The 13,441-nt window shown below is 44.8% G+C and overlaps 1 protein-coding gene across 6 annotated transcripts in view; it reads left to right on the top strand.

Annotated features, from left to right (window-relative positions):
• LOC116328013 (nucleolar protein 4-like) overlaps positions 1–13,441 on the top strand; it is a 113,902-nt gene that overhangs the window by 35,189 nt on the left and 65,272 nt on the right. The window contains exon 1 of one of the 6 annotated variants that reach the window (XM_039604484.1): positions 4,904–5,454. The exons of 1 other annotated variant lie outside the window; for it this stretch is intronic. Coding sequence is in view for 1 of the 5 variants with exons in the window: in XM_039604483.1 (XP_039460417.1) it covers positions 11,379–11,519 (141 nt within the window). In the remaining 4 variants the exon portion in view is untranslated. Of the gene's footprint in view, positions 1–4,903; positions 5,455–9,149; positions 9,198–11,258; positions 11,328–11,348; positions 11,520–13,441 lie in introns of those variants that run through there. 4 more of the 6 variants (XM_039604485.1, XM_039604486.1, XM_039604487.1 and 1 more) reach the window with 4 other exon arrangements.

The following is a 13,441-nucleotide window of genomic DNA, read 5'->3' as shown; positions in this document are numbered from 1 at the left end:
GTCTCCGTGGTAGCGCCGACTTATTGCTGAAATCTTTGTGACGACATCAGCTGACCAGTGCACAAAGGCGGCACGCTTTCTGCACGCAGAGCTGCACGCATGTTTCTCTTTGTGTGAGTGTGGACATGAAGCCAGCGACACATCAGGTTTACTGAGATCAGGTGTCGCCCCCTGCTGGTGTAAAGCTGCCCTAACCTCTGCACACATTTCCTGTTATTTCTTATTTATATGCCAATAAAACTGCCGCAAACATCTACACAACCTCAGAGCGACAGCGACACAGGAAGAGTTAAGTTTTAACAGACAGTGTGTCTGTGTGTGTGTGTGTGTGTGTGTGTGTGTGTGTGTGTGTGTGTGTGTGTGTGTGTGTGTGTGTGTCTGTGTGGCAGGATGAGACTGTGATTATAGTGTTGGGCCCAGAGGAACAGAAGTACAGACAGGAATAGAGGAGCAATGAGTCACTCACCTATAGAAATAACATAGGACAGGAGGGAGCATCAGGTTCACACTGTGTGTGTGTGTGTGTGTGTGTGTGTGTGTGTGTGTGTGTGTGTGTGTGTGTGTGCGTCTGAACAGCTGAATAGCATTCTTACATAAAAATAGAAGAAGGTCGCAGTCTTTTGTCAGGCTCGTTCTTATGAGTGTGAGTGAGAGAGGGTGAGGAGGGGAGGGGGGCATTTGTAGTTTTACCCCAGAGACGAAACAAGAAGACGGAGGAGGAGGAGGATGAGGGACTGCATATTTGAGATGTGTGAATCCTCCAGCAGCTCCATTAGCACTCATCCCAAGCCTCCGTTCATCTGCCCAGCCCTTTATCTTTCCTCCATCCACCCCCCCATCCCAATTCAATAAGAGGAGGAAATTACCCAGGATGCTTCCTGGCAGGGGTGGGTGGGTGGGGGGGTGCTACTGCAGACAATGTAGAAATGGGTGAGGAGGAGGATGGAGGGATGGCAGGGCGGTGGCTCTGGAGGTGGAAATAAAAATGAGAAAATTTGTAGATGGTGGGACGGAGGAGGGGGGTGAAGATGGGAGGAGGGGTGGAGAGGAGGTGGTTGGAGGGGGAGGAAAGAATTAAAAAGGAGAATGAGGTACTTCATTATCATTTATGGTCTCCCCCTTTCCCCGTCTTCACCCATTATTTCAGCTACCTCAGGAGGAAAGACATTTCATTAGTTTTGGGAGGAGGGGTGTGTGTGTGTGTGTGTGGGTGGGTGTGTGTGTGGGTGTGTGGGTGGGTGGGAGATAGGTTGGGGGTTGGTCTTTCATAATTACTAAAGCACAGAAGGAAAAATCGAGAGCTGCCAGTTAAAAACTGACCAGAAATGATTTTATCCAGTCGTGTCGCAGAAACATGTAACACAGGTGAAACATCGGCCGCTGCGCCATCCCTGAGGCCCCGCCCACGCTGTGACAGGTGTAACGAAGCAACATCAGGTCGTTCGTTTCATGCGGCCTGGAGAGGACGAGGACTGAAGCCATTGTTTCATTATTATTATCAATAACGGTGCATTTACAGTGATCGAGCATAGAGACGCTGTGTGCACGTATGCAAGGACCGGGTCTAACGAAGGATGAACACCGCCGCTGTGTGCTGACCAGTCTCAGGCGCTCGCCGTCCCACATCCTTCACAACAGTTAAAGGTTCAGTCGGTCATTTTTCCATTTATCATTAAAATGACATTTTAATCATATATGGATATATTTCAGTGTGAAATCACACCCACTCATGCAGTTTGTCTCTGTTTATAGTTTCACCCCAACATCTGTGCAGGAACTCATCTCGTTAAGTTGTTAGGGGCGTGGCCTCTGTGACTGACAGGTGGCTGTAGCTGCTAAGCTAGATGTCTGCACCGTGTTTGTGCTGTTGGAGCCTTTTTTATGACATCATGTTACCAATAAGATGGCTGCTGTGAGGTTACCGTGCTAACAGAGCGAACAAGAAGGCGGAGCTCCAAGTTTGGTGCACAGTGAGAGTTTGTTCAATTCACTTTTATTTACACAGCACCAAATCACAACAACAGTCACTTTATATTGTACAGTAGATCACACAATAATACATACAGAGAAAAACCCAACAATCATATGACCCCCTATGAGCAAGCACTTTGGCGACAGTGGGAAGGAAAAACTCCTTTTAACAGGAAGAAACCTCCAGCAGAACCAGGCTCAGGGAGGCGGGGCCATCTGCTGTGATTGGTTGGGGTGAGAGAAGGAAGACAGGATAAAGACATGCTGTGGAAGAGAGACAGAGATTAATAACAGATATGATTCGATGCAGAGAGGTCTGTTAACACATAGTGAGTGAGAAAGGTGACTGGAAAGGAAAAACTCAATGCATCATGGGAATCCCGGCAGCCTACATCTATTGCAGCATAACTAAGGGAGGATTCAGGGTCACCTGGTCCAGCCCTAACTATATGCTTTAGCAAAAGGAAAGTTTGAAGCCTAATCTTGAAAGTAGAGATAGTGTCTGTCTCCTGAATCCAAACTGGAAGCTGGTTCCACAGAAGAGGGGCCTGAAAACTGAAGGCTCTGCCTCCCATTCTACTTTTTAAATACTCTAGGAACAACAAGTAGGCCTGCAGTGTGAGAGCGAAGTGCTCTAATAGGGTGATATGGTACTACAAGGTCATTAAGATAAGATGGGGCCTGATTATTTAAGACCTTGTATGTGAGGAGCAGGATTTTGAATTCTGGATTTAACAGGAAGCCAATGAAGGGAAGCCAAAACAGGAGAAATATGCTCTCTCTTTCTAGTCCCTGTCAGGACTCTTGCTGCAGCATTTTGGATCAGCTGAAGGCTTTTCAGGGAGTTTTTAGGACATCCTGATAATAATGATAAAGTCTAGGATTTTGATTGGACGTTGCTGAGCCCTAATGAGCAGGTATCTGTGTAATTATGTGCTAACACCCTGTCGTTACAAATATGGTCACAAAAGTACAGTCAAACCAGTGGCTACATCCATCTTTTATGTACAGTCTATAACAGGCGCTCCTCCCGTCTACACGGCGAGTGGTTAATGTCGTTCATTTGGGAAGTTCTCTGTCATTAAATCGCAAAACCTGCAGAGCTGAGGTATTAATATTCACCAACATGTACAAACACACTGAATAAACAGAGCCAGAGAAAAAAAACACATAAAATGAAAATATGACAACAAACTGAAAAACAGGAAAAATGAAAAACAGGAAAAATCATTTCTAGGAGGCTTAAACAAAAAGCTGAACAACCTAAATAACTAAACGAGAGTCTGAGTGTTCATCCACGTTCATCCATGTTTCCTGTCTCACCGCCCAGCTGGTTTCACTGGGACCTTCTTGCTGTCGCTGGTTTCACGCTGATCCAAAGGTCACGTGTGAAGTGCTGCTCAGCCTCTTCCTCGCGGCTCCCCTGACCTCCATCGCGCCTTATCCTCTCACCATCTGCCCCGCTCTCTGGTGTATACTGTCCACTAAAGTACGATCGCCATGGAAACATGCAAGAAAAAATCCCCCCGGCGCTCTGTAAGTGCACAGCGCACTCATATATATCCTTATATTTATTTATATATTTATATAAGAGCAGCAACGCTTTCCTCACAAACCGTTTCCAGGCTCTCCGAAGCAGCGCCGACACTCTGACAGTAAACCTGACAATAAACGTACGGAGGGCTGAAGCTGCCCCCCCCCCCAAAAAAAACCACATAAACAATAATAAAATAAAGTGTATAAGATTCAGTTTGACCTAAATTTATGTTTCTGTTAATTACATTTAAGTTGTGTTCATGAGATTTATACATACTAACATTTATTTTTGCATTATTTTCCTTTTTTAACCCCCTAAGATTAAAAAATGTCAGAATTATTTTATAAATGTTTATTTTTCACTGAGTTCAGTCTTTGTTTTCCTCCTGCCTGACCACAGGAGCAGCCTGTGACTTAAAACATGAGACTGAGGGCAGCAGGAGCGCTCCTACTAATATTACATCTATATATTTATATTAAAAAAATAAATAAAGTGAATACATGTAGAGCTGAAGCCTCAGTGTCCTCTGTGTGGATCACGCTGCAGTTCCAGCCTCTGCCTGTAGGTGACAGGATTGTCTCACAGTGGCTGTCAGCAGCTGATTTGTGAGTGTGCACAGTGTTGGTGTGTGTGTTTGTCTCAGAGTAAAGGTCAGTGTGCCACAGAGATGAAGCTTCCTGCTTTGTGTTTGTTCAGAAATATGAAGATTATTATTAAAACAGCCTCCGAGCAGCTGGAGAGTAACATGTACTACTGTGTCCACTGAACACATGCTGAGGATGATTTCATGTCTGTTTTCATGTTCTGAAGATAAACTTCATAAAAATTTTCAACCTTTAAGCTCCATAAACGGCTTTTATTCAGTTAACAGTGTTTTTAATTATTTATTATTATTGTTTAAATTTTAAAAACCTGTTTCTTCCTGATGCTCAGTTTTGGTTATTGCGAAGTAGAGGAGACGATTCTGGCAGCAGAGGAGCCGCGGGTGACCAAACCTGCAAAAAAACGAGCATGAATGTCAGCAAGGGTATAAAAAAAGAAGAAGCTGATTCATTTACTGTATGAAGTGATGCTGAGCATACTAATACATCAATTTATATGAACAGAAAAAGATTTTTTTTTTCTTGCATTTCACACACACACATATATGTATATTTGAATTAGTGATAGTTTATTCATGTATAATTTCTTATTTTCATTGGTCTATGATATTAGCCAGTTTAATTGTAACGTTAGCTTATTGGATAGTTTAGTTTGGTAGTTTTGGTCCTCCATATATTTAAATACAAATACATTTATATAAATATAAAACATCTTTATGACTAGAATAATTTATTTTCCTGTCATCTGTGAACCTCTGTATAGTCACCTTGATTCATGGTACACCTGCGTGTCAGTGAGGTTTTTTTTGTCACTGTCGGGCCTCCGTACTGGCCCACAGAAACAGCGTGTTTTCTGCTCCACGCAGCATTATTTTATTTCACGGACATTAACGTGAATATTGTAGAGTCTTTCCTCAGCCTGACACAGATGTGTTCTCATGTTAGAGACTCCGTTTTGCCCTGAACGGTCTGAGGTTGTGGAGGAGTCCGCAGACCTCCTCCTGACCTCCGGCCGCCTGCTCAGAGTCCTGGTGCCGGTTCTGGATCGTCGGCGGGGAGAAAAACAAAGGCTGGACGGAGAGAGCGAGCGGACGGATCTCCATTGTTAGAACGGATTTGGTCTCTCTCTCTCTCCCCCTCTCGCTCTCTGCTGTGACGTAAGCGCGCGTGGCCCCGCCCCCTCCGCTTGCCTCGGTGAGTCTTGAGGGTCCCGCTGTGCGCTCTCACTCCTCCCGGTGCAGCAGGATTTACGGTGCATGTGACGGAGCTGCAGGCGAAGGAACAACCGGAGACAGAAGCCCGAGAGCCGGCGGAGGAGTACGTTCCCGGGGCGCAGGAGAGGAGGTGAGCGGGCTGCAGGTGTTTGTTTACGAGCTGCGGATTACTCCGGTCCCGGTCAGCGGTCTGAACCCGGGATGCTCCCCGGGACTGCGCGGAGCGTCCTGCGGCAGGAAGGGGTGTGTGGGTGGGGGGGTCAGTGATGTTCCTGGTGCCACGCACGGTGCAGCCGGTGACCGCGCACACGCTCCCGTGCGCGTGTTTACGTCTATGCGTGCGTGCAGGTTGTGCGGAATGACCGAGCACCCGCACACGGTGACGAACGGTGAGTGACGCGTGCCAGCGGAGCGTCGATCACGCGTGTCTGATCACGCGTCTGAATCCTCGTGAATGAAAGCCTCATGTTCACCTGCTTTGCTCGTGAATGATCTGATCGATTGATCGATCGATTATTATCGATAGTGAGCACTGATCGGGCTTCAGTCGCTGCTGGCTGCCATGATGACGGGGGCAGGCTTGAGGCTGTGCGACGGTTTCCTGGCGTGTCACGTGGTATAACCTTTACCTTACAGCAGGGGCGTGTCCATGGGGGCTGAGCCCCCCCTCAGAGGTGCTGGTGTTTATGATCGGGTTGTGTTTGAGCCAGCAGGTGTTTCACAGCTCGCTGAGCTCAGCGTCCTGCTCCGTGGTCGTTTATGAATGCAGAGAAATCTTAAACAGCTCAACTTGTCACATGATGGCCGACAGTGAAACGTCTAAACCTTCGACCCTCTGCTGACGAACGTGCTGTGACTGCGTGCATTCATATTAGTCCCACATGTACTCGGCTCACCGATGTGGAAACCGGTTAGCTGGGACGATGCGAGGGCGTGGGTTTGAAGGAGTGGCGAGGCAGTAAATTTTCATCTTATCTGACACAGCAGCACAACAGTTAGCTGATAGTGGGGCTGTGATTGGCTGGTTTTAAATCATGGAAGCGTTCCTGCGCTCTGCTTTGACCGTCCTCATCACCAGTGTTGGTCAAGTTACTTGAAAAAAGTAATCAGTAATTAATTACTGATTACTTCCCCCAAAAAGTAATCCCGTTACTTTACTGATTACTTATTTTCAAAAGTAATTAATTACTTAGTTACTTAGTTACTTTTTAAAAACACGATTTACAACCTGAATAGGTGATAAAGCGATAGATCTTTCAGCCCAATTCTACTTTTTCTGCATAATCCATCATACAAAATGTAATCAAATGGAAACGTCTCTTCTTAAAACTTGTTTTATTAGTTTTAATCTTTTAACTTTATGCATCAAGCAAAAACTTAATTATATGCAACATTCTCTGACTGTAAGAAATTTGTTTAACATTTAAACCTATTTTCTGCACATTCCAGCACATAAAATAAAATATTTTTTTGTGTTTACACTCAGACTTTCAAATAGATGCAAGTAAAACACAGCAGAAAATAAATAAAATCAAAGACTAGCGGTCCTGTTGCTCTATTTTCACCTGTAAAGCAGGACCGGGGTAGGCGGAGGTTTACCCTGGTGCAGGTGTGCCGCGGCGGTCAGTTGAAGACTCATGAGTTTCTCTGTGAGTTTCCCATTACAGTCGTAGCGCACTCCACTCGCTGCTTGCTTGGAAGTTTAGGGTTTTTTCGCTGTAAAAGAAGTTTTCTTCCACGCACAACGGACACTAATGTTTTTGTCACTTTTATGGAATCAAACTCAAAGTAAGGTCAGTACTTCCACGCTTTAAACGCTGCACGCTCATACTCTCTCCCTCACTCGATATATTATCCATTGTTGATCTGCAGACAGCTGTTGTCACGAACGTCGCACTTCGCTTCGTCACTGTCATGAGACATTCTCGCAAAAAAACTCACGGTTTTAGTAACGCAGTAACGCAGCGTTCCTACGGGAAAGTAACGGTAATCTAATTACCGTTTTTGCAATGGTAATCCCTTACATTACTCGTTACTTGAAAAAAGTAATCGGATTACAGTAACGCGTTACAACTAACGCGTTACTGCCCATCTCTGCTCATCACACACACAGAGTTTGTGTTATTAGCGACGGTGACATCACTGCTGACCTCGCAGCAGAAGGACAGTCCAAAGTATTCTGTCCCCCTTCTTCCTGTTCAGAGGGAGTTTTTCCTTCCCACTGTTGCCAAGCGCTCGCTCACAGGCGGTCGCCTTTCTCTGGGTTACTGTTTGGTCGTTAGCTTGCAGCGTCTCGAGGCGACTGCGTTGTGATTTGAGACTATGTAAATAAATCTGAATATCATTTTCAGGACAGAGTGGTGCGAGCAGTTTAAAACCTCGTTTTTATGGTTTTCATCAGCAGCGGTGAGCTCGAACGTTTCCTGTCGTCCTGACTGCTGCATGCACATCCTGCTGTTTCACTGCGACGTGTGCATCGTGGAGTTTGTATTTCGTGGCTTGTTTAATATTGACCTGCTCAGGAGTGCAGGTAGAGCATCGTTTCTCTCTGTCGGTGTTTTTGTCTTCTGTCTCGCGCAGATACAAAAAAAAAACATTGAATATGTTCAAAGCCTACACCTGTAACACGCTGGGACCTGTGATCATGCTCACGTGCTCGCTGTGGGCGTGTCTCTGTGATGAAGACACAAAGCCACGCCCTGCTGCTCACACAGAGACCGCCTCTCGCTGCGTTTCTGCTCTTCTTCTTCCACGGTTCTAGTTTCTCTACTTTCAAAGACGAGCCTTTCCTTCAGAGGTCAGAGGTCACGGCTGGATCGTTGATTCAGAGCCGCAGCCCTCGAGCTGATAAGAGTTCGCGGCCTTGCTCAAGAGCCCTTCAGCAGCAGGGTGGGAGGCTCTCTGAGAGCGAGGCTCCTCCAGCTGAAGGACGGGCTCTTTAAACTCTGCCTCCGGCCTCGAGTGGACTCCACGCTCCTCGTCGGCTCATCGTGTTCCTGATGACATGTTGGTCAGAGCGAATCAGAACGCGTTACAGACACAAGGACGGATCGCATAGATGCTGATGGGAGATTAGTGCGCCCGGGAAGATGGGAGTCCTTTTTCTCTGACGCCGCAGCTCAGAAAGACGATTCAGATGGAATCAGCTGTTAGCCGTCACGAGCAGCTGTTGGACTGACCGACAGCCGCCTGAATCCACGGTGATGTCACAGCGTGCCTGCTGTGTGTACAACCAGAGTGAAACACATGACAGCCACGAGCTATGATACACGCCTTATTAATTATTGGTTGATTTATTCTGCAGGCGTGAGCACCTGTGCAGGGAGAAATGATGGTGGAACGCCATGATGGCGCTGAACGGGCCAATAAGTTTCATTTAACCAGAAAATTATGAGATTAAAAATGATTCCTGGAGGAGGACGGCACAGAGAAAACACTGAAGCAGAGTCATAACTCCTGCAGGCGGCAGCGCTCCTTTTTCCAATTCAGAGGGAACGTTTGGGATGGGCGGGGATACCGAAGACGGTAACATCCTGAACTTTTGTTTTCAGCCAATCAGAGCTGACTGCGGTCAATATAAATGAGAGTAAAGTAGAGGCGGGGTCTAGGGCTGCTCAATTAATCGAATTTTAATCTCGATTACGATCTGGGTTTTCAACGATCATTAAAAATGACTGAGCCGATTATTAGCACCTCCCTCGTGCTTTACTCCCGCGCTGCTCCTTGTAGCAAATCGAGCGCACCTCTCTGCGTTTCGAACATGCGTCACAACAATTAAGAGGACCCGAGGGAAGCTCGGAAAGCTAAGCAGAAGTTATTTGGAGAGGAGAGGATAACGGCTGCTGAAGAAAGAATGCCGTTGGTTGAAAAGAGGTAAAACGACTTCAGTGGTGTGGAAACCTATGCTCCCTCTAAGCTGCGCACGTGCGCAATTGCGTACTGCTGGCACGGTCTCTGCGCACAGAAAATCTGCGTTGCGCACAAAAAAAATCTAACCTGAATTGAAATTAAAATTAAGACTTTAACAATTCTGTTTTGCAGTGTTAGTCAGTGAGTGACTGGCTGCTCCTGTATGGGATTAGAACGATGCCACCTTATCCTGTAGTCCAGCCAATAATGCGATTCACATTCGTATATACGCAGCCAATCAACGTCGCTGACAGGCTATGACAGCGTCCTTATGTGCCGACACCGGTGTTTTAGCGAGCAAAGCGGCGTGGCTGATGTGCAGTGAAGCCACGTTAATGACAACGTGTCCAACCATTGGAGATGTGAGCAGGACAGACGGAACAACTGACGGAAAAAGTGTGGACTTTATACCAGTTTTTAAATTGTGTTGATAGGACACGTAAAACCAGAGTTATGATAAAAATATCTGCAATGTTTGGTTTTCTTCCTGAATACTGTCGTTGTTTATATTTACTGCGGGAAGAAACGGTAAAAACGGCGTTTTATAAGGAAAACGCTCGAAAGCCTGTGAGCAAAAACAACACCAAACCCCCCACCCTTTCCTATTGGTCGAAAAAAGTACCGTGTCGACCAATCAAAAAATGATATGGCAACGTGGCATCTAGTTGTTAAGAAACGGGAGGAAGTTTTAGGAGTGACGGTGGTGTTCTGAGATGTGAGAGATTTGAGACGTTTAGCGCAAATCTTGTGTAGTTAGTGTGTAGTTAGTGTGTAGTTAGTGTGTAGTTAGTGTGTAGTTAGTGTGTAGTTAGTGTGTAGTGTAGTCAGTGGTTTTGTTGTGTGTGTCAGAACAATGAGGCGACTGCTGAATGTTACAGGTGTTACAGCAGTGATACATCTCCTGTTGTCAGGCCTGCAGGTATCAGGCTGTTGTTCTCCTTTATCTCATAGTGGACAGAAATTATTTTTGGGTGGCACAAATAATTTGTGTGGCATCAGATTTGATGCAGAACAGCTGATTGTTCCGTAAATAGTTTGAAATGTTTATTTAAAAACGCTTTGGCTGCATTAAAAACTAAATAGCTGCAAAAACTTTGTTTTTGCCAAACTCTACTTACTTTTTTTGAAGAAGTAACTATATAATTAATTGCCCAACATTGGTCATTATATCCTGTATTTTGCAGACAGAGTTACAGACTCTCTCCCAGACCACAGACTCATAATACAAGTCAGAGCTTTATGAAAAAAAGGAAAAGAAAGAAAGTTGTGTTTTCAAAATTGGAGTTCAAGTTATTTTTCCTTCCAATAGTGTTAACATACTACACAGGTCATGAACAGGATTTTTTAATTTTCATTGTAAGTGGGCTAAAGCAGTTAATTAAAAGTAGTCTAACATAAATGTAAATGCTGTGATTTGATTATTTTAATAAACCATGTAACTTGGATGGATTAGATGCTGGCGTGACCACAGTGCACACGTCTGATGTCGCTCACAGTGGTCCAAGGGACGCTCAGGGAGTTTGTGTGTTCGCTCAGACACATGAAATATTTGAGGAACATTGGTGGAAACATTATGGGTTCATGAGTCAGACGTGGATCAAATATTGTGCAGTATTTTGAAGTTCACTAAACATAGATGTTTACATTTTTCATTTATTTTTATATTGCAAACATTTGCACTGTAATCAGTATTTGCACACTATTTTATATTATTTTTTGACAATCTTTAAAGCCATTATTCAATACATTGTTATTGTTAAATAAATATCGTCAAATAGTCGAGATCTCAATTTCAGTGAAAATACTCGTGATTATCATTTTTGCCATAATCGAGCAGCCCTAACGTCCGGCCCTCGCAGTTCTGTTTCCAGAACGATGAAGGTAGACCTGATTAATCGCTGCAATAAAGTCCAGACACTAAACAAGCGGAATAACGGAACATTTAAAAGAAGAAATCTACTGTCGTTCTATTTCACAGGAAGCTGTAAGTGTGTGCTGTGGTGCGGGCCATCCTTGGCTCCTCCTCCTCATCACATCCACCTTCTGCTAGGGGACAGGAGGACTGGAGGAGCCTCTCCCAGGATAAGTCCTTGCGTGAGGGCCTGATTAAATCCAAAATAGCTGCACTTTTCCTCTGACCTGGCCATGAGCACAGCAGGAGGGCCGGGGGGGGGCAGCAGCCAGCCTGCTAATCCCCTTTTCGTCTTCATCCTCTTCCTCTCCCTTCTGGCTGGGCTGGGTCCCTTTATTCCTGGAGTCTGTGGTGCATCGTGGAAATGCTCTGAGGTCAGCAGAGATCGAGGTCTGCTCGCTGGGCATCTTTTAACAGTCAGAACATCATGACCTCTGAGACGCTGAAGCGTGCATGTTATCGTAGGGTCTTCACCCCCCTGTGAAGCACCTTTAGGTCAGTGTTGTTGTGATTTTAAGCTAAGGCTACGTCCACACGTACACGGGTATTTTTGAAAACGGAGATTTTCCGTTTTCGTTTTTTTTAAAAATCCTGTCCACACGTGCAGTTTAAAAAAAAAAAAAAAAACTCCATCCACATGTAAACGCTAAAATGAAATGTTAGCCAATCAGAAGTCTAGAAGCCTGGGAGGGAAAGACTGAACAGGGTTTTGTACCCTCACAAACCCTGAAGTGCTTCTCAAAAGTTTGTGTTTTTCTGGAAAGGCAGCTAATTTTGTGTTACTTTTCAAGTGACTTCATCATTTCAAATGTTAATAACTAAAGACATTATTTTGGTTGCTGTAGACTCACAACTCAGGAATGAACAAAATGCATACAGCATACATAAATTTAAATGTTTAAAAAAAGTAAATTTATTCAAAACCGACGTCGGGATTTGGGTTGTGACAGCGTCTGTGTTGATTGGAGAAGTTCACTCTGACGCCTGTCTGTGTAAATGGAGTGACAGTAAGTGTGTAAAAACTGCAGATAGTCAGATTAACAGCAACAGTATTTTGTCTCTATCCGCCATTGCAGAAATTCATCTCATGTAAACAATAACGTGACGCATAGCGTGACGTCAAAAACGGCGCACACCTTTGAGGTTGCGTGAGTAAATCTCCGTTTTCCTCGTCCACACCTGAACACAAAACTGAGTTTTCAAAACTCTCTGTTTTCAGTGAACGCCGATTACGTATGGACCAAAGGCCCAAACGCATAGAAATCCTGCTTTTTCAAAACTACCCGTGTACGTGTGGACGTAGCCTAAAACTGAAGTGACAGATGGAAGCGCTGTGACATCACCGCAAAACTCACAACATCAGTCATCGTCATCTTTTTTTTCTTAAAGTGAACAAATTTAGATGAGTCCTGAATAATCAGTCACTCAGATACAGATCCCTGTTCTGCCTTTTACAAGTTACGCTGGATTATACAGCTTTACAGACTGACCTAGAGCTCCCTCTTGTGGCTGCTTTGTAATATTGTTTTGAGAAAAATAGAGGAAGCGGAAAATCCAAGATGGCTGAGCGTGCCGAAGTACTATTGATTTCAGCTGATATGGACCTTAAAATGTTGCTTTGTCCATAAGTAAGTGTGATGATAAAATAATAATTGTGTCTTTGATTTGTTTAAACTTGGTTTGATTATTTGTACCTTTAACTGAGTATGAACGTTTTATCTCGTTAGCTTGCAGTAAGCGTGTAACAAGCTAGTTATCGATGTTAGTTAGCTAATACGATATTTTGTATATTTTCAGTTTTACGATGGTCAGAGGCCGTTCTCCGTTATCTCGCTGTATAGTTGGTGAAAGGTAGGAAACTTAGCACAAACTCACTGTGCATCAAACCTGAAGCTCCGCCTCTGTTAGTACAGTGACCTCACAGCTGCCGTGTTATTGGTCACATGATGTCATTAAAAATGCTCGAAAATGCTCTAATGGCACAAACACGGTCCAGAGCTCCAGCTCAGGTGAAGCTAGCAGACAGTTAGCAGCTACAGTCACCTGTGTCAGCTCCACCTGTCAGTCAAAGAGGCCACGCCCCCGATAATTTAAGCATGTGAGTAACAGAAACATCCTCCCACCTGTACAGGTGTCACGAAGGAGGAAATGATCCACAGAGAGAACTTAGTTTGTGCATCAGCCTGTTAACGTGTTTAACATGGGAGTCTGTGGGACAGACTCTCTGCTGCCTCTGCTGGACGGCAGAGGAACGGCAGGTTAAAAAATCAGAGTGATGAAATAATTGTTCCTTTCA

The sequence above is a fragment of the Oreochromis aureus genome, linkage group 20, assembly GCF_013358895.1.
Source record: "Oreochromis aureus strain Israel breed Guangdong linkage group 20, ZZ_aureus, whole genome shotgun sequence".
NCBI classification, from domain to species: domain Eukaryota; kingdom Metazoa; phylum Chordata; class Actinopteri; order Cichliformes; family Cichlidae; genus Oreochromis; species Oreochromis aureus.
This window is presented reverse-complemented; position numbering and strand designations above follow the sequence as displayed.